General features: G+C 25.9%; 1 protein-coding gene across 2 annotated transcripts; it reads left to right on the top strand.

Annotated features, from left to right (window-relative positions):
• Positions 1-19,219: 19,219 nt before the first annotated feature.
• Positions 19,220-21,513, top strand: LOC137828985 (geraniol 8-hydroxylase-like). 2 transcript variants are annotated; one of them, XM_068635776.1, is made up of 3 exons: positions 19,220-19,352; positions 19,742-20,628; positions 20,843-21,513. In XM_068635776.1, exons 2-3 carry the CDS (start codon positions 19,744-19,746, stop codon positions 21,416-21,418), a joined length of 1,461 nt encoding a protein of 486 aa, XP_068491877.1. In that variant the 5' UTR covers positions 19,220-19,352; positions 19,742-19,743; the 3' UTR covers positions 21,419-21,513. The 2 variants fall into 2 exon arrangements, with proteins under 2 accessions (XP_068491877.1, XP_068491878.1); XM_068635777.1 differs by having other exon boundaries at positions 19,325-19,601.
• Positions 21,514-21,775: the final 262 nt, after the last annotated feature.

Below are 21,775 nucleotides of genomic sequence, written 5' to 3'. Positions count from 1 at the left end.
ATGTTCGATCAGAAGTTTAGTTAGAATATGTTCATTTTTGCTCATTTTTCTTTGAGTCTATTTTGAACTTTTCAAATTTATTTTTGGCATATGTTTTGCATATAGTGTTTTCAGTTTAAGGATTAGTCTTTATTAGTTCGGAGCCCTATTGATATGGTTAGATCATTGATAAGGACTCTTTGGTGTAGGTTAAACTATTCTTGAATTTTGTAGGCTTGGAGCTCATTGTTAGCATACATATTCAAAGTTAGGTAAAGAAAACTAGTTTTTTTTTAATAGAATCCTATGTTAGAAGATCTAGATGTGGGGTGATGTGGTTATCAGTTCAGACTTGTTTGCAGGGTTGTTTATCTTTGAGTAAATTGGTATTTTGATTTATATTAAATGTGTAAGTATAATTATTATGGATTTATTGATTTGATAAATTTATATTGATGGTGATCTCAATAAGTTATTGAATGTGTTTGATTTGTATAATGAATTTTTTAAAAGTGTAAACAATGATGAGTAATTATTATTTGAATCTAAATGAAATTGATTCAAAGGTAATAAATATATAAATATATTAGTTGAGATTACTAGCTTTATGAGAGAATATGTACAACTTCGAAAAAAATAATATTAATTTTGTAATATAAATAATATTGATATACATCAAATGCATTGTAATATCTTTTTTGTTCCTTCAAATATTTTATTTTTCTCTTTACCTCTTAATATGTGAAACTATTTCATATTTGTTTACTTGTTAATAGTAATTATTTATTTAAATAACAGAAACCGCAATATACAATTAATATTTCGCAAATCAATAGATGGTATATACACTCAAATTAATAGAACAAAAATATATGTAATGCTGTATAAAATGGGTTATGTATAATTGTTTTTTCCAGGTATTCTATTACTAAAATGGGTCATTCCTAAAAGTGGAGTGGACAAAAATAAAATGACAATATATAATGAAATATCCATATATTTTTCCACATCTAATAACTATTATTTGTATAAAATATTAAAATAAATATATAAACATAATACAAATATGTCTATAACTATTTCTTAAAATGTTTCAAAACATATCTTTTTTCATAAAAATTTAAATATTTACATAAAATTAAAACAAATATTCAAAAATAAATAAAATATTTTCATCATCCACCTTTTCACTGACGAGCTATATCACCTGTAACATCATCTGCTACCGTGTAAATACACTATCATCAGATACTAAAGAAAACAACCACAAAACAAAGAAAGGGGTAAGTTAGGTATTTTTAAAACTTATAATATAAGCATAATTTTAAACATACACATAAAACCATCAATTCTCATGCATTTCACATAACCATCAAGTGTCTACCAAAATTCAATATTCATCTTTCTCATGTCAGACTTCTACCGACTCACAACACATAGACATTTGACTCTACTTCTGAAAGACTCGTGTATTGAAATTAGAATCCTAAGACTTGCACATGTCATACTACTCGTTGTGAATCCACACAGCCATGCACATAAGCATCTCAATATCTCATTATCTCGTATGACAGGGTAAATTCATATGACCTGAAAGACCATATTACATTTCAAATACATCAGAGTGCACCCGGTACTTTTGGCTTGAACAAAAAAATTTAGTGTGAGCTAAAATACACCAGAATGCACCTAGGACTTTTGGCTTGAACTAAAAGTTTTAGTGTGAGCTAAAATACATCAGAGTGCACCCATGACTTTTGGCTTGAACGAAAAATTTTAGTATGAGCTAAACTACACCCGGGTGCATCCAATATTTTCATTTAAATTGTTATTTTATCAAATATACTAAACCAAAATAACAAAGTCCCTGCTATAGTTGAATAATTACTCTAAATCAACATCAAACAACCAATACTCAACAACATTATTCTTTAAGTGATTCATCAAACTATTTAAATACATTCATTTACTTATTCAAATCAAAACAATATAATTTTATAACATCTACCAAATATATAATTTCATATTCAAATTTCAATCAACTTCTAATATACTTAAAACAAACAATCCTGCAAGAAAGTTTGAGACTAGTGACCACGTTACCCCACATCCATATCTTCTAGCCTAGTGTTCTATTGGAAATTTAGGCTAGCATCCCTTACCTGAATTTTAGCAGATATTCACTAAGAGCTCCAAACCCACCAAGAACATAAAGGTAACTTAACCTGCACCATAGAGTCCTAATAAAAAATATAACTATGTCACTAGGACCCTAAGAAGTTAAAAGGGTCACATGCAAAGCAAAGACAGAAACAACCTAACAAGTTCAAAATTTGACTCAAAGAGAAGAGCAAAAATGAACTTACTCTATCAGAGTTTTTGATTGGGCAGTCTTGTAGTATTCATTGTCAGGAGTCTGATGGGGGACTCCGATCGTCGAACTGATGAGTGAGGAAGTCAAAATCTTAGAGAGAAGGTAGAAGAAAGGAAAAGGAAACTTCTAAATAGATGGTCGTTCTTTTTAAAATGAAACCTGAATAACTGGATTTTTATTTATATGCTCTTTTAAATTTAATAATAAAATATTTAGGTGTTATTTTAATTGTACCACTTCTACTTTAAGACTATTTTTCTCGATCCTTACAGATAAGATAAAATACTATATTTTTACCGATAATTTAAGAGTAGCAAATTATGAGTAGCAAATTGTTTTTCTTTTTTTTTGGTTAATTTGTGTTAATTCAATTATTTAATATTTTTTAAAATAAATTATTTCATTTTGAAAAATCTTATATTGAAAATGCATTTTAAATACGGGTGGCAAAGTGGGGCGAGCCGTTCAGGCCGGCCCACGACCCGCTGAAAAAAACGCGGGGCGGGTTGGCCCGCATAACTTTAAAATATAGAAATTTTTTTTGCACCTCCATATTTTCTTCATGTAGCCTCATATTTCACATTCCGAAAAATTTAATAACATCGTACTACGCATGTCTCGTGAAAATAATATTATAAGACCATTTGCCTAATGCATCTAACTAATAAAAATTCAAAAATTTATTTAGTTTTTTTTTAAATATTTCTTATGCGGACTGGCGCACAGGCTCGCGGGTCAACCTTTATGCGGGGCGGGCTACAAAAATTAGCCCACAGATTCTATGCAAAGTGGGCTAACCCGAGCTGTTTTTTCCCGGTCAAGTGCGGGGCAGGCCAGCCCGCATTGTCACCCCTAATTTTAAATTACTATTAGAATATTATTTTACATAATTAATTTATTTCTTAAAAAGTTAATTTATGTTTTATTAAACTCGGGTTAAACGAGATGTTTCATTACATGAAAAATAACATAAAGATAAAAAAGTTAAATAAAAATCATGAAAAAATAAAATATATATAAATTCTAAAAAATAACTTAAGCAATTACATAAATAATTTAAATAAAAAACAAAAGAAAAATAAAAGAATATTCTCATCCAAAACAACAAAGAAAATATGCCTTACTTATTTTCTAATTTTACACATCCAAATAATACACTCTCTTCTTTTTCATGATATTATTTTAAAACATGTAAAATCAGAATATCTTTCATTAAAATAAATAAATTCATAACTCCATTTATTATATTTTATTTATGAATTGTATGGGAAGCACTTTAATGTTAATATGTATTGAGACATCAAGTAATCCAAGTCAAGGTTGGCCTTCAAAAAATAATTCTTATTAGGTTTATATTTCTTTATCTTTTCATATGTTATATGAAAATTATTAGGTGTGGGCGCAAATGGCCAGTTGGCGTATATAGATTTAATTATTATTTACTACGAAAATAAAGAAAAATGATTATATTATTGTACCAATTGTCAATTATGTAATTGAGATTTTAACATATTTCCCCTTTAATGCTAAATTAATTTAAAATGTATCATAATGTTTTCTGTAACACCCCATAATTTACATATAACTATTACAATACCGGTTCTACATATTTCCGTACAAGCTTACAGTTTTTCAAAACATTCCTAATACGTGATTAGGACATATGGAAATACAAATATTTACCATATAAGTTTCAAAATCAACGCCTTAAAACTCTTCTGATCCTCAGACACATGTAAGATCATCTGCTCGTGTATGTAGTACAGTCATCGCAGTTCAAACACAACAAGAAAAGCAAGGGTAAGCTAGTGAAAATAGAATTTTATATTCAATACAACCCAAGTCGTGCATCTCATATGTCACGGTGTGCATGAACTCCCCCATCAGTTTCTCACCACCTGATATCTTAGTCTATGTGACTTAGATCATCAGTGAAGCTCGGAGATCTCTGTTACCACATAGGCATCAATACTTAATACACAGCAAACATCAGTCTATTATCCCGACATCAATACTTAATACACAACAAACATCAGTCCATACATTATCCCAAATGTATGAATTCAATTTCATACCATTTCGTCATACAATATCATTCAAAAAGTTATCCACAATATTCAAAAGTTTATTTGACATAAAAAAATACACTTTAATATTAAATCATCAAAACCCAATATTTCCACAAATTTAAATAATATATAAACAAACAACCCAATATAAATAAACACACAACATCTCTGCAAGAGAAATTGAATATTGGGACCACGTCCCTTCCGCATTCAGATCTTCTATCCTAGGGTGCTATTAAAAATTAAATTTAGCTTCCCTTACCTCAACTGCTTGCTTTTCAAGCAACTTTTAGAATTTTATTCCCCACCGTTTGGATAAGCTTCAAGATTTACGGGCCTAATGCAAATTATCTAAACAGAAAAAAAATTCAGTATATAATAGAATAAGTTGAGAGGATTAAACTTCTCAACTGACCCCACCAAGATTGATGATTAAATCCTAAGGAAAAACAGAGAACAAAGGATATTTAGAGTAAAAATGAACTTACTCTTTAAAAATCTGATCGGGTAGGAATGTTAATTCCTCTGCTACGGCGTGGTATGATCAGATTCTAAAATAGATGAAGTTTGGGAGAGAAAATTAGGAGAGAGGGAGAGAAGAGAATATGGAGAGAGAGAGAAAGAGGAAAAATGGTACTGTGGTGGTGGGAAGAATGTTTCTGTTGCTTAAAAAAAAAGCACGTTGTTACATTTTCCGATTTTATTTATATAACAAAATAATATATATATATATATGTCTTAATTAATTTTAAATAGAAAAATTATTAAAAAAATATTAAATTAATTCAATCATTTTAATTCATGATATAACTAGTTTTATTCTATATACTAATAATTTTATTAATTTTAATTAATTCAATCATTATTTTTAACTATTTATTTTAAAAAACATTGCCTACAATTACCGTTATTTAAAAGTATAATTTAATATATTTATCATAATTATTCTTTTAAATATTATGGACAAAATTAATATAATAAATAAATAAAATTTTAATTAATATAAAAAAAAATACATTTATTTTATATGTTTACAAATAATTAGTTACTCAGAATATAAAAAATGTATTGAAATTATGACTTCTAAGAAGTAACGGAGAGATGATTGTAACCACCAAAGAAAAAAAAAACTTATTGTTAAATTGAATGATAAGAGACAAAATTAGGTATCGTATATGATGAAAATTAATTATAACATTCGTACGTACAGAAGAATTAGATAATTTGAAGTGATCTATGATCAAATTAGAAGAAAATAACGTGAGATACCAGGGCAAATAATGATTTGTATTTGAACAGAGAATTTTTTTTATCATTGGTAAGACATTTAAACGCATTAAATTTTTTTTAAAATTTATTTTATTTTATTTTAAATTATTTTATTTTGTAAATATTTATTTGAATAAGATAATTACAATTTAATAGTTTTTATTTATTTTAATAAAGTATTTTGATTATTATTGAATGTTTATTTGTTTTGTTTTCGATTTTAGTTGCTAATGATACGTTCTGCATGTTCCTAGGTCAGTTTTGTATTTTTTTTATTTATTGTTGTACCTTATTTATGTTTCTTTTCATTGTCGTTATCATTAATATTAATGTAGAATTTGTTGTGTTGTCATATGTCGTTATCGTTATCATTATTATTATTATTATTATTATTATTATTATTATTATTATTATTATTATTATTATTATTATTATTATTATTGTCGTGTTACAACATTTACTAGATTAATTTTAAATTTTTAGTAATTATATTTTAATTATTTAATGTATGTTTGGTTTTTAAATAATTTTATAGTATAATTTTAGATTTATAATATTATTTTAGTTATAGAATTAGTATTAATAAAATTTTATAATCAATGTTAGAGATTATAATAAATATTATTTTAGTTATATAATTTAGATTATTAAAATTTATAGGATTTATAGTTAGAGTAATGAAATTTTATAAGTAATTTTAGAATTTAAAATTAATATTATTTTAGTTAATATTATTTTATTTATATAATTAAGATTATTAAAATTTAATAAATTAATATTAGTTATAACTATTTATTTTAAAAATACTAGCGGGCAGTGCCTGTGTATCCGCATTTTTTTATTTTTATAATTTATATGTAATTATTTTTAATATTAAAATTGAATAAATGATATCATTATTTACACACTTATATTGTCAGTATAAATTTGTAGTTAATTGTTATAAAAAAAATAAAAACAGAACCAATAATAACAAATACGGAATTATAAGTAACTATTCAGTAAAAAGTGAAAAAATAATAATATATTTTATTCAAATTGTTTCGTAAATAAATTAACAGTTCTACTGATTCAAAAAGAAAAACAACAAATAGAAAATTAAATTCAAAACTGCTCCTCCACATCTCTTTCAATATTCAATTCAAAATCACTCTTCCACATCTCTTTCAATTCATAATTGTCTCCACGTATACCAAATATTGCAGAAAAAATAAGAAATGACACCATGACCATAATACAATAATAAAAATAAATATTAATATAAGGATAAAATGGAAAAAAAATGAAGAACAGTTAAGAGGGGAATCCCCTTTATATATATTAGGGGGAACATAGGCGCTCTGTGTATCCGCATTTCTTATTTTTTCATTTATATATATATTTATGTTTAATATTAAAATTTGAATAAATAATATTATTATTTGCACATTTATATTAACAATATAAATTTATAGTATATTATAAATAAAAAATGACATTATCATTATTATGTAAAATTATTATACTTTGTGTGAATTGGCTTAACCAATGCGAGTAATTGATCATCATTCTAAGTGTTTTATTCTTTACAAATTTTATTTCCTAAGAATGTCACACACATTAACCACTTTTGCAATTCAAAACTGTTTATCTTCTCACGTATTTCCACCAATATTTTTCTCTCTCTCAATTTTGAAGAGACATTCTTCTTTCTATGCAACTGTTTGAAAAGTAACGACTTTTCAATTCAAAACCGTCTCCAACCTCTATCTCAATTTAAAATTGTTCCTCCACATATATTACATATTTTAGAGAAAATAAGAAATGACAACAATGTCCATAATATAATCAAATATTTATATAAGGATAAAATAGGGAAAGAATTAAGAGCTGTTAAATAGGAGAATCCCTTTATATATAGGTATATATATATAATTAAATATGTTAAAAATAATTAAATAATTATATTTTTTTATCATAATAAATCAAATGTAATATTATTTTAATAATGTGATTCTTAATGAGTAAAGAAATTGAAGTTATTAATTTATAAAATAAACTAAACATCTCTATTGGAAAAAATAAAATGTATATATTAAAGAAATAGGAAAAGCAAAATAAGATAAATAAAAGAGATGAAATATAAAGAAAATTAGCAATACACATTTCAGAATCTAAAGTGAAGTGGCTGTGATGAAATGTGAAGAGGAACAGTAATACACTGTTTCAGAATCTCAAAATTAGAATTTTGAGGAGGCGGGAGGCATAGTGGCAGCCAAGGAAGACTTTGTGCGCTTGCATTTAGATGTTGGAAGGGTAAACAATGAAGGCGTTTGGTGACGCTGAGCATCACAGCTTGGAACTTCTCGATTTCTTCTTCTCTATCTCCTTCTTCCTGCTTGAGAAATATGAAAGAAAACGCACCAAAATTGAATTTGTTGAAAGAATACCAAAATTGAATTTGCGCGCACTTGGGACTCTGTAGAAAGAATATCAAATAGCTATACAATAGTTTTTAAGATGTTTCTATATTCTTCCTCTCTCATAGTTTTCTTATATATAATTTTTTTTGCCTACAAAAAGTAATTGTGCATAAACCCACATTTCACCCCTCTCTCTCCACTCTTCCCTAATAAAACGTATCAATCTCTCCACTCTCCTGCCCATTAAGTGAGAACAAATAAAATAAAATTAAAAAATTAAAAAATGCTTATTTAATAAAGAAGAATATTAGTTTTAAAACAGAAAAGTAACAAATTTCTCCACTCACCTGCCTATGAGAACAAATAAAATAAAATTTTAAAATTAAAAAACGCTTATTTAATTAAGAAGAATATTAGTTTAAAACAGAAAAGTAACTCATTTCTCTCCACTTTCCTGTCAGTTAAGTAGTGAGAACAAATAAAATTAAATTAAAAAACTGTTTTATTAACTTCTAAAATTATAAAATGTCCAAATAACCAAAATAAATTGATAAAAAAAAGGATAAAATAGGAAAACAATTTTGAGCAGTTAAAGTGGAGAATCCAAAATGTCCAAATAACCAAAATAAATTGATAAAACAAAATATTAAGCCACGATAAAGTAGGAAAACAATTTAGAGCAGTTAAAGTGGGAATAAGAAATGACACGACCATAATACAATAATAAAATTAAATATTAATATAAGGATAAAATAAGAAAAAAAATTAAGAGCAGTTAAGAGGGGAATCCCCTTTATATATATATAGGTATAGATTACCTACAACTTACCATTATTTAAAAAACATAATTTAAAATATGTACCATAATTATTATTTTAATTTTTTGAAAAAAAAAAATATAATAAATAATAAATAAATAAAATTTTAATTAATATATCAAATACATTTATTTTATATATTTACAAATAATTAGTTACTCAGAATGTAAAAAATGAACAAATATTGAAATTATGACTTCTAAGAAGTAATGGAGAGATGATTGTAACCACCAAAGAAAAAAAAATCATTATTGTGAAATTGAAAAAGAGACAAAACTGCATAATGCAACAAAAAGGTATCGTACGTATATGATGAAAATTAATTATAACATTCGTTCGGTACAGAAGAATTAGATAATTTGAAGTGATCTATGATCAAATTAGAAGAAAAAAACGTGAGATACGGGCAAATAATGATTTGTATTTGAACAGGGAATTTTTTTGTCATTGAAAAGACATTTAAACGTATTATATTTAAAGTAATTTTATTTTAAATTATTTTATTATATTTTATTTGAATAAGAAAATTAATAAATGTTAATTTTTTTATTTTAATAAAGTATTTTTAATTATTATTGAATGTTTGTTTGTTTTGTTTTTGGTTTTGGTTGTTAATGATGCGTTTTGCGTGTCCCTATGTCGGTTTTGTTTTCTTTGCTTTATATTACATGCTTCTCATAAGAAATTACACAAATAGAGAAGAGATGGATACTCATTCTTATATCAATATTTATGTGAATATATGCAAGTTCTTGAATTTGAATGGCTGTCTGAAATATTATTAAGTATTTAGTTGGGGTTTTCAAATGATAGGTTAACAAAGAGAAGAAAATACATTAATTAATTGAATTAAAAAATAATAATCATAGATTGCAGTTATTAGTTATTGTCAAGACTGTAGTTTATGTACTACTATAGGTGACCTAAACTATAAAGATGAAATAAGAATATAAAAATATGAAAAATTTAAAATTTTATCTTTTTATGATGAGAATTTAAAATTTTGTAACTTTGAATAATTTAACTATTTTAGTAAAATTCAAGAAATTCAATTTCTTTTAAAATTAAACAAAATATTTTATCATAATCCATTTCAACTTCGAAGAAAACAATTACCATATTAAAATACTCTTGCAAACAGAAGGTGAAAAATTATTTTAGTTCTTTGTATGTAAATTGTAAAAGATAACCGACTATATTTAATTGTTTCAAAATATTTTTTAAAACGTTTTTTGTTTCTAAATAACATTGTATTGTATAATTTTAGTTCATTAGCACTTGAGTGTCATAGAGATCTAAGATGATATAGATGGATGCAAATTATAGAATCTGAATTCATAATAATCCACTTTTTAAGCCACATAATTGTAATATTGATTACATACAAACAATCGAAGAATAAAAAATCACACTCTTTAAATTATCAACCAACTTTTACTACAATATCAAAACTCATGTTTAATAGCATAAACATTGACAATATACCAAAAATTCAAACACTTACCCTTAAAACTTTGTTTGAAGGAAAGACTCTGTTTGGATGAAAGAATGAAAAAAAAAAAAAAAAAGAGGATGAACAATAAAATAAAATTGTCTAAATTAATAAAAAAAAAACAAGTAAAAAAAGTTATAAATAGTTTGATTGATGCAATATAATAAAATAAATTTTAAATTAAAATGTAAATGTGAATTATTATAGATACAAGTTATTATTTTAAAATAAAAAGATATTAAATAAATTCAAATATAATTATAGTTATAAAATTAAAAAATATAAATTTTCATAAATACAAATTAAATCTTAAAGTAGAAATAAATTAAATAATAAAAGATCAAATTTTAAATGATTTAATTTCATTTTGTTTATTATTTTAATTATTTATTTATTAATAAAATATAATTATTAATAAAATATTAGTAATAATTTATTATATTAAAAAATTAAAAAAATTATACATGAATATTTTTCCTCATTAAAGAAAGAAGTGAACATAGGTTTATAACATTTTAATTTAATGTTTTTGTAAGTAGATGGTTTTGATAAGTCCAACAAATTTAGTATAATATCTCTTAAATTATTTCGATATCATATTAAGAAGTGAACCTTAAATCTAACTCAATCTTATAAAATTAACTCATAAGATAAAATTTGCACACACTTATATATTATGAAAAGTTTTTATTTCTAATTGAAGTGAAATAGAATTTTTATTCAATTTACACTCTCATGTCGAGACTTGTCAACTCATACGTTGAATTATATATTATGCGTGATCCAATAACAACTAGATAGTAGATAACTTGATACATCCAATAAAATTTTATTAAAATAAATTTTAAATAATCCAAATTAAAAAATATTAAAAAAATAACTATTTACTTAAAGGGAGGTGATATTTTAACACAATGAATAGTAAATATATACATCTAACATCCTAAAATATTAATATTTTTATTATTTTTATTTTATTTTTTAATTTAAAATATTATTATAAAGAGTTGTGAAGTGTGTGTTTTTCTATTTATGGTGTGGAAGAAAAATGTTTCTTACTTAAATAGAACAATTTTAAAAGGACTCATCTTAACACTGCCAATAATAAAAACACATTCATAACAAATAAATAAATTAATATTTTAATTATTTTCATTTTATTTTTTAATTTAAAATATTATAATATTATTGTACTGGTAAGGAGTTTTGGAATTTCGGTCCAAGCGTTTATGTATGGTCAATTTGGTTGTGCGAGTTACGCAGTTCAACTTGGGTCGGGTATGGATCCAAAATTGTGTTACGAGGTCAGTCCAAATTTTCTAGTAAGTTTACGTGAAAAAGATAATTAAAAATAACAGAAAAGATAATTGAATTCGTTGAGATATACAAGAATAACTGAATTTGTTGAAGTATATTATTAAATGCAAGTAAAAACATTTAAGAATGTCTGTACCCAAAATAACATGTGAACGTTGAATGATATTATTGTTGAATATTATATTCTGGATGTTGAGATTATATTATTGATGAAAATGGTTGAAGAAATGTTTATAAAATGGAATTGAAACCCCGAATAAATGTATGTTTTGTCTGAATATTTTAAACTAAAACATATTTAATCGTTTAAATACTCTCACTGACTTAATTGTCAGAATGTGATCCATTTATTCTAATAAGAACATTATCTCACAACACCAATTAAAGATAAATTAGAAATTCAATTCAACCGAAATGAACTAAGGAGAACAATTATTATAATAGATTGTTGAATGATGTTAACAAAACTTTTTCTATTTTAAATTGAAAAATGATATTTTAATAATAATGAGAACGGTATATAATTTTTGATGTGATGTATTTAAATATAAATATATATAATAAAAAATAAATGTATTTAAATGATATAAAAAAATATTAAAATAATAATATTAAAGATTATAATGTAATTTTATAAAAAATATAACTTTATGAATATATCATTAACCTTTAAAATTACCCTACCATTCACATTTTTGGCAACCTGTCAAAGGAATATTGTTTTTATCTGCTGTGTATATGCGATTCTTTGCCTGAAATACTACAAGAAATGTCAAATCAACTGGACATTCTTACTGGAACGATAATATATAAAAAGTACTCTCTTACAAACAAACAAAACAATGCAAGAGAGAAAGAATCTTACGGTATCTTGGTTCACATGCAAACAGTAGTGTATAAAGTTCATTCATGAAGCAACTCTATAATTAATGACTTCAAACTAGAGGTAAAATAATACTTTCTTCATGTTTTTCTTTTCGTGCTGTATGCAGTGTACCAAACGTCTTCACACGAGTTTCATGAATTTCAAAACAATCAATACTTTTTAATTAACGGTCAGACTAAGACAACCATTGCCCTACTACATGTTATATTTTGGAATACTTCTATTCTTTATTTTCAGTTCAAGATAAAACCTTTTACTAATTTAAAAACAAAATACTTATCCAAGCATGCCATATAATTCAAATCAAATTATTTTTTAAGATAATATTTTGACTTCAACTTTTATAAATGCAACCACCCGACAACTGTCATTAATGATAAAATATTTAATTAAAATATATATTAAATTATTGAATAAAAATTATTTCAAACGTGAGGTCATAAGAAGGTGAGGCTAGACTTTTTTTTTTCTCTTTGTAAAAAATTTGAATACAAATAGTGAAAAATAATATAAACAAATGCAGAAAATCTGGCAAAATTATCAACAAAGTACTTAAGACTTGACACGCTTTTCTCAATGTACTTTTATTTTTAATTTGGGGTAGAGTAAATATTTAAATTGATCTAACAATTTTTAATAATTTTTTTTTATTTCAATAAGTTATAAAAAGTTTATTTATAATATAAATATAAAAGTATACATATTAAAAATTTATTAAAAAAAACTTAAATATTTTTTAAGTTTTCATATTAAACATCATTGTAAAACCTAACCCCTCAACTAAAATAATATTTAAGATTTAACAATTATATTTTATTACATAAAAAATACATGCAAATATGAAAGATTAGACAAAAACTTAGAAATAACAAATCTAAATAAAGGGATAAAAATATCTTTTGAAAAAAATCTCAAAACAGAACTATCGAACAAACACAATATTCAGAACAACACCTATAAAAAACTCACACAATTATTTCTTTGATCTTTCTTAAATTTTTTTAAACGCTCAAATCTCCAAATAGTGTGATCATAGTCTTCATTCTCAGAATCATTAAGTATTTTTTTATCTAGGAAAAACTTAACTGTTTAATCATACATTTGTTTATAGTCTTAAACAGTACAAACCAAAACATTTGTATAGAAGTTGTGTCGTGAACCATGTTTTCATCAACCCAATCATTTCAAACCAACCAATTTTGAATATAAGTTATATTATCTTCAACCCAAATATTTCAAACCACACAGTTTTCTATTATCCTAACCATCCTGGGATCTTGTCGTATTCTTTGTGAACACGCGTTTTTCTAAGTCAGCACTAGTTTTTCGGAGTTTTAAAAAATAATAACCCATGACGAATGCTCACATTGTCTAATACAATTTTATAAAATAAGTGTACAAACCTAAAAGACCAAATTTCTCGATTCTTTAACATTCTTAGTATCTCATTTATTTACTCACAACTAACAAATTAAACCTCTATCCGTCATCTAAACTACCTTTCTTTTGTTTCTATCTGCATTCTTTTTTCATCATATATCACTTTCTATCTCTAATTCTAAATCTAATTTCAATATTTTTAAATGATATTTAATATTAAAAATAAAACAATATCACTACTTTAATTGTTAATTACGAATGACAAATATTATCTATGTGCTTATAAATGTTAATCTAATTACACAAAATAAAAACTATCTTAAAGAATTCTAAGTCGATTCTTAATACGTGTGGTTTAATGTAAACTTTATACAATTGTATTTAATACTGTATTCACACCAGTAGGTCATACTTTATTAAAATGACCAAAATGGATCTGCTTTAAGCCTTTAATATCTTATTTGGTTAAGTGAATAAAAATAAACTGGTGTTTGATTTATATAGTTTATAAGACAATCAACTTTGAAATTAATAAGTGAAACTTGTTATATTTCTTTTTTCTGTCTTCATTCTTTATGATATTAAAATTGTGGTACTGTCATAGGTAAGGTTTGAGTTTTTAACTTCTTACGAATAGATTATAAAGTTGATATAATCTTAGATAATAATAAAAATTTAATATGGAAAGTTTTTTATTGGTGACTTTCTATAAATCAACACATTCAGCATAGAGGTTTGTATATATGTTCTATGTGTATGTTGTGTGAAAAACAAGAAGAATCTATATTCAACATTTATTTTTGAATGTTCTAATATTTACATATTTGGAGTTGGATTCGACAATTTTTTCTTAATTCTCATTTCTTTAATGTGGATGATCTTCTTTCTTTTATTAGAGTGATGATAGTTCTTTGATTAATTTGATTAAACTTGTTGTGATAACCTTTTCTATTTGAATGATATGTCATATTGTTAGGATAGGCCCAATGGCATACATGCCCAATCTATGTTAACCTAAAATTCACATATATAAGTGAGATATTCTGGAAATAATAGAGAAGAGAAAATAATTTGGTAAACCCTAGTTTAGTAGTCTTAGTATTCTGTAGGCTTAACCATAGTTAGCCACAGTATAGGTAGCAGTTGTGCTTACTGTTCTATCACGTATGATAAATTATACTAGATTTCAGGTTAAAATTGATGTTTCTATAACTATTTCGGTCATTAAAGATTTCACTTGTCTAGTGGAAAATTCGTCTAAAAGTTCTATGTACAATGATATATTTGATTTCAATGAGTTTTTTTATATTCATACTCGTAGTGGTAAAGTTCTACACCCTCACCCTCTTCCTGTTAGATGGGAGTTTCCTTCACCAGGTTTAGTTAAAATTAACATTGATAGTGCTGTTAGGGGTTCTCCTGGTATTGATACTTGTGGATGTATTTTTCGTGGGAGTAGGGAGAGTTTATTGGTGGTTTTTCTGCTTTCCTTGACGTGCTGTTTTGGTTGCAGAGTTTAATGAAGTTATACATTGTATTGAAGAAGCTCAAAAGATGTGTCTTACTAATTTATAGCTTGAATGTGATTTTACTTTGGTTTGTGTTGCATTTACTACTATAACTAATGTTCCTTGGATGCTTCGTAATAGATGAAACACTTGTCTTAATTACTATGGGAAAATCATGACCAATTTTATTGGTATAATAGACTTCCATCTAGTATTTTCTTAGAGTTCTTTATGAATAAATATATACTACCTATGAATCGATTTTGTTATGTAATCCCCCGTATTTACCCGTATTTCTTTTTTTTCATTAATAATACTTTTTTCATGTGGTGACAAAATGATTGTTGTTACTTGAAGTGTTAGCTTAACTGAGATGTTAAGTTTTATAGTGATGCTTAAAATTAGAGCTTTTATAAAAAAAATTAATATAACAATTTCATCATTTTCTCTTCATATTGTTATAATAGCTAAAATAATAGAAATTAATCTTGAATATAAAATTAATATTTAATATTAGAAAAAAGACTAAATACATTTTAGATACAAAAGATAAAAAAAACAAATAAAATATAAAAAAGACACATATAATCGAAAAAAGACAAAATACAAACTCCACTATAAATATATGTGTTTCTAACTAAAACCGAATGCCCTCATTGACATCCATTCTTCTTGATTTATTGTGCTTTTTATTTTTTATTTTTTATTATGTTCATCCCTCTATTTTTTCTTTCTATCAAACAAAATCATAAGTGATATTCTAAATACAGGAATAAAAATTAAGAAAAAAATGTATGTTTTAATTTTTTTTTATACCATAACTTTTTATCTAAAAAAATTGTCACATTTTATGATGTCGGATATGATTCATATTTTTAAAGAAAAATAAAATAATATATATATATATATATTTATCAGTCATTTAAGAAAAACTAAATGTATACACTAAATATGAGATAATTTTATGTATGAAAAACTAAAAAATTATCTATAACTAACTATTTTATATTTTTAAGCATTTATTTGGAACAGTGTCTCTCACCAGAAATCCCAGTAGTCCCATTCTCACCACAAATCCCTGTAGTCCCATTCTCACCACAAATCTGCAACCCATGAGAAAAAATAAGGATAAGATTCCAGTACCAGGTCTGACATAAATTCAGCGTGAACAGGACCACATAACTTTTTATGCGAAAAGTTACTATTGTTTTTGTTAAGTTTTTATCTAATTCAGTGTCTGACATATGTAGGGACATTAACATATAAGTTTTTTTTTTAATTTTTTTTATTTTAGTATTTTTTTAGTAATATTTTAAATGAATTAATTAATTTTATTTATTATTTTATTATAAAAAATACTAACAACATAATTATTTATGCTAAAGAAATAATAGATTATGTTAAACTTAGTCCTTTATGAATATAGATATAGGTAAATATTAATAAAGAATTTATATAAATGATATAGTTAAATGATATAAATGAGAACAACTTGGTTTTGAATCCTCCTACGTTAATAACATATATAATAATTATAATTAATAATAATAAAAATGAAGTGAACTTTAGTAACATCCACTTTTTACCAAACCTCAGTAAAACATAAAAATGATTGTATAAAGTACTTAATAAAATAACATTTTCTTACATGCACGGATCACGGTAAGAAAATCAGATTATTATGGTGACGATAGTTTCACCGTCACTTTTGTCGCATTACAATTATATAAATTATTATTTTATTATAATATTTATTTTTATTATTTTAATATAATATTTTATTTTTATTATTTTAATGTAATATTTTATTTTTATTATTTTAATATAATATTTTATTATTAAAAAGCATTTCTTAAATGAATCTAGATAAAAATATAAAGTGTCAAAGAGATTTTGCATAAGTTAAGTGATGTAAATAAAATATAGAGGGTGAGGGTGAAAGAGATTTTTTCCATAAGTTTAATGAAAATGAGAGAGAAACATATAAAATAGTGTGGTGATATTTTCACATTTAAGTAATGCTTGTTTTTAGGAAGATACGCATGCAAAATAGTAAATATTATTTTATTTGATTTAATTGATTTGTATTGAAGAGATTGATGAAAATGTTTCCTCCTATATTACCAAAAAACAATAAGAAAGATAAGTGATTTTCTTTCATTACATTTGTACAACGGTATAAAAAAAATATCAAATATATAATATCATATAAATAAAATAATATTAAATATTAAATAAATTTATATCATTAAATATTTCAAAATATTATTAATATAATTAAAATAATTAATAATAATATAGTTATTTATAATAAAAATATTAATTTATATAATAATATTATAATTTAATAAAAATGTAAATATAAAATAATATTACTTTTTATATCTAAATATATTATGGATAATTTTTTTTAATATATTAAAATTTACTGTATTTCTAATTTTTTATAACTTCAATAAACTTTTCTTATGGACTTTTTATATCTTAATTCAAACAACTTTTCTTTCTTATTTTTTTTCTAATCCAAATAAAGTATTACCAAATAAAATAAAAAGGTCATTTTGATAAATTCAAATAATAATATTTTTTGATTTAATTTTTTAATATATATTGTTATATTATTAAATTGGATTGTAATAACTTTTTGAAAATATTTTCCAATAAGATATGTGTAATAGCCTGAGAGAAGGTACAAGAAAGCGCAGTGTTTAATCAATGTATCAATGTGCAACAAGTCTAACAGATTAGTGCTGCATTTGATTCAAGAAAGAACAATATATAATTATATATTGACAACCTGTTATTCTATATAATCTTCAATTTAATGATATAAAAAAAAACTTTTATCATTTCATATAAAAATTAAAATTTTAGAAAAAAATATGATTATATACTAGAGTAAAAAAATTGCTATCCACAACAAATAATGATACTTTAACACCATACATAACAGTATACATATAAAATACATACACTTCACATTCTAATAAATTATTATTTTAATTATATTAATTTTATTTTAATTAAAAATATTATTATATTATTATAATTGATTGGGTGTTAAAATAAAATTTAAGTGTCAAAAAATATTTTCCTTTTATGACAAAAAAAGGATAATATAATAATATTTAAAATTTAAAAATATATTAAATATTATTTTATTAATTTATCAACTGTTTGTAATGTTGACATATAACCACTTTGTATTATAGTACTACATTTGATTTGATAAGTGATACTTTAACACCAATGAAATGTTTTTGTCGACATTCCACACAGTAAATAACACTATTCAACAATCCTTTATAATAATATTATAATAATTTTAAATTAAAAATAAAAATAAAAATTATTAAAATATTATTTTATTTGTATGTTAAGAATGTGTTTTTGGAGTATCAAAGTATCAAGGTCCTAACACCAAACACAACACTATACACATAAAGTACATAAACTTCACGACTTAATTAATTATTATTTTAATTATATTTATTTTATTTTTAATGAAAAATATTATTGTATTATTATAATTGATTGGGTGTCAAAAAGATGATATTTTCACACATATTTTATATTATCAAATATATTATTATTATTATTATTTCAAAATTTTGTTTATATTTACTTTTATTAAGTAAATATAATATTTTATTATTAAAAATAGTTATAAAACAAAAATAAGAGAAACATGTGAAAGTATAATTTTTCTCTGATAAATGTTTTATCAGTGTTCAAAGTAAAACACACGTGATTGTGATTTGAGTGGTGATAATTCTAATAATTACCTGAGGGAGCTTTGATTCTATATAAGGAGGAGAATCCTTGGGAAGTTTCGTATCCATTTTAGTGCTTGAGAAAGTGAGTCATTTTCTCAGCACTTCTCTCTCGATTACTTCAGTCTTTTCCTTGCCTTTCTTATCATCACATGATCATATCATCATACATGTTTTAAATTTCTGACAAGATCTTGCAGCTGCTACACCCTAAAAACACCATCTTCAACCCACATGCCAAAGCTGCCACTCATTTCAAAACACAAAATAAAAATGAACAATCATTTTTAAGTGTTTATATATTAATATGTTTATAGATCTGAAAAAAAGTGAAGTATGAACTTAGCCATTAGATTGAACCTTACACGTCTCTCTGTGTCCATTTATTGCAATTATTTTTCTCCATAGTTGTCTATTAGCTAACACAATATTCAAAATATATCTTATACTTTTTTTCTTCTATTTTCACCACAGAGATGGATACTGTAGCCAGTACACTGATCATCATGTTGGCATGCACCATCATGCATGCTCTTCGTTCACTGCATGCAAGGAGCAGAAAATCAAGACAGCTTCCACCAGGACCATCCCTCCTCACCATCATCAGAAACTCTCGTCAACTGTACAAGAAGCCACAGCAAACAATGGCCAAGCTTGCCAAATTCTATGGCCCCATAATGCGTTTCACGATAGGCCAATCAACTACCATAGTAATCTCTTCAACGATCGTAGCCCAAGAGATTCTCCAAACCCATGACGCCCTGTTCTCCGACAGAACAAACCCCGACATCACAACATCGTACAACCACAACCATTACAGCCTGGTCTTTCTCCCTGTCTCACCCCTTTGGCAAGAACTGAGAAAAATTTGCCACGGAAACTTGTTTTCCGTCAAAACCCTTGACGCAAGCCAAGACCTTAGACGCAGGAAACTGCAGGATCTGCTGAGTGATATCCGCCAAAGTAGCCTTAAGGGCGAAGTGGTGGATATTGGGAGAGCAGCATTCATGGCCTGCATTAACTTTTTGTCCTACACTTTTGTGTCACAGGATTTTGTTCCCTCGGTAGGTAATGGTGAGTACAAGCACGTTGTGGGGACTCTCTTGAAAGCAACAGGAACTCCAAACTTGGTGGATTACTTCCCCTTCTTGAGGATATTTGATCCACAAGGTATAAGAAGACACACCACCAATTACATAGACAAGTTGTTCGATGTGTTGGACCCCATAATCGATGAACGGTTGAAGAAGAGGCAAGAGAAGAATTATGTCACCAGCCATGACATGCTTGAGATCTTGCTTGATATTTCTGAAAAGAGCAGCGAGAACATACATAGAAAGCAGATAAAACATTTATTCCTTGTATGTATATACATTCCTCTCTTTATCTTATCTCTTTCTTAATTTTGTTGTGTTTCATTGGGATCTGTATCTTCTACTACTACTAACCATTCAAATTTTAAAATATAAAGATATGAAAAATCTATTTGTTTATTTATCTTAGGTCATATAAAAATGCATCCGTACTTATCAAAAGAAGCATGCGGTGTGAACGTAATTTGTTAATTGGTGACAGGATCTCCTGGTTGCGGGGACTGATACAACGGCCTACGGCTTAGAACGGACAATGACGGAACTGATGCACAGCCCGGAGGCGATGCGGAAGGTGAAGAAGGAGTTGGCGGAAGTGATCGGAGTGGGGAAGGCGGTGGAGGAATCGGACGTGGCAAGGCTTCCGTATCTGCAAGCGGTGATAAAAGAGAGTCTGCGAATGCACCCACCGGCGCCGCTTCTGCTTCCACGAAGGGCGAAAACAGAAGTGGAAGTGTGCGGGTTGACGGTCCCAAAGGGTGCTCAGGTGCTGATAAACGAGTGGGCCATAGGGAGGAGCCCAGAGGTGTGGGAGGATGCACATGTGTTCTCGCCGGAGAGATTCTTGGACTCAGAGATCGACGTTAAAGGTCGGCACTTTAAGCTGACACCCTTCGGCAGTGGCAGACGCATCTGCCCTGGCTCTCCACTGGCCGTCAGAATGTTGCACCTCATGCTCGGCTCTCTGGTCAACTCCTTTGACTGGAAACTAGAAAACAATATGGAACCTGAGGATATGGACTTGGATGAATCCCTTAGGGCCATTCCTTTTCTCCTTTAAAATACCAAATATCTCTGTTTATCTTCTTTTTCTGCACTCTTTTAATCTTCTCAAATAATTTCAGCCATTGAAATATCATTAGCTTTCTTCTCTCAGTTGTTCTACACTTTAATGTATCCTTTTTAATCTGCACATTTATGTTTCTCAAAGGGGCAAAGTACAGAAGTTCAAGAAAGACAGGGAAGATGGGTGGGGTAGGAAAGAAACTTTTAAGGAACATGAATGACTATTTCTATTCAAATTTTTAAGGAATGTATTTTTTTACAATAATTAAAAGGATGTCAAATCAAAAGTATCTTCTTCCTAAAAAAGATTTGGGTTATAATACTTTGCTATATGCATTCTTCTCTTATATTC

The sequence above is a fragment of the Phaseolus vulgaris genome, chromosome 7 (genome assembly GCF_000499845.2).
Source record: "Phaseolus vulgaris cultivar G19833 chromosome 7, P. vulgaris v2.0, whole genome shotgun sequence".
Taxonomy (NCBI): Eukaryota; Viridiplantae; Streptophyta; class Magnoliopsida; order Fabales; family Fabaceae; genus Phaseolus; species Phaseolus vulgaris.
This window is presented reverse-complemented; position numbering and strand designations above follow the sequence as displayed.

Bases quoted from the DNA above. Each gene is read 5' to 3' on its own strand.
- LOC137828985 (XM_068635776.1), top strand. From the start codon at position 19,744: ATGGATACTGTAGCCAGTACACTGATCATCATGTTGGCATGCACCATC. The intron at 20,629-20,842 runs GTATGTATATAC...AATTGGTGACAG, and splicing joins AGATAAAACATTTATTCCTT to GATCTCCTGGTTGCGGGGAC.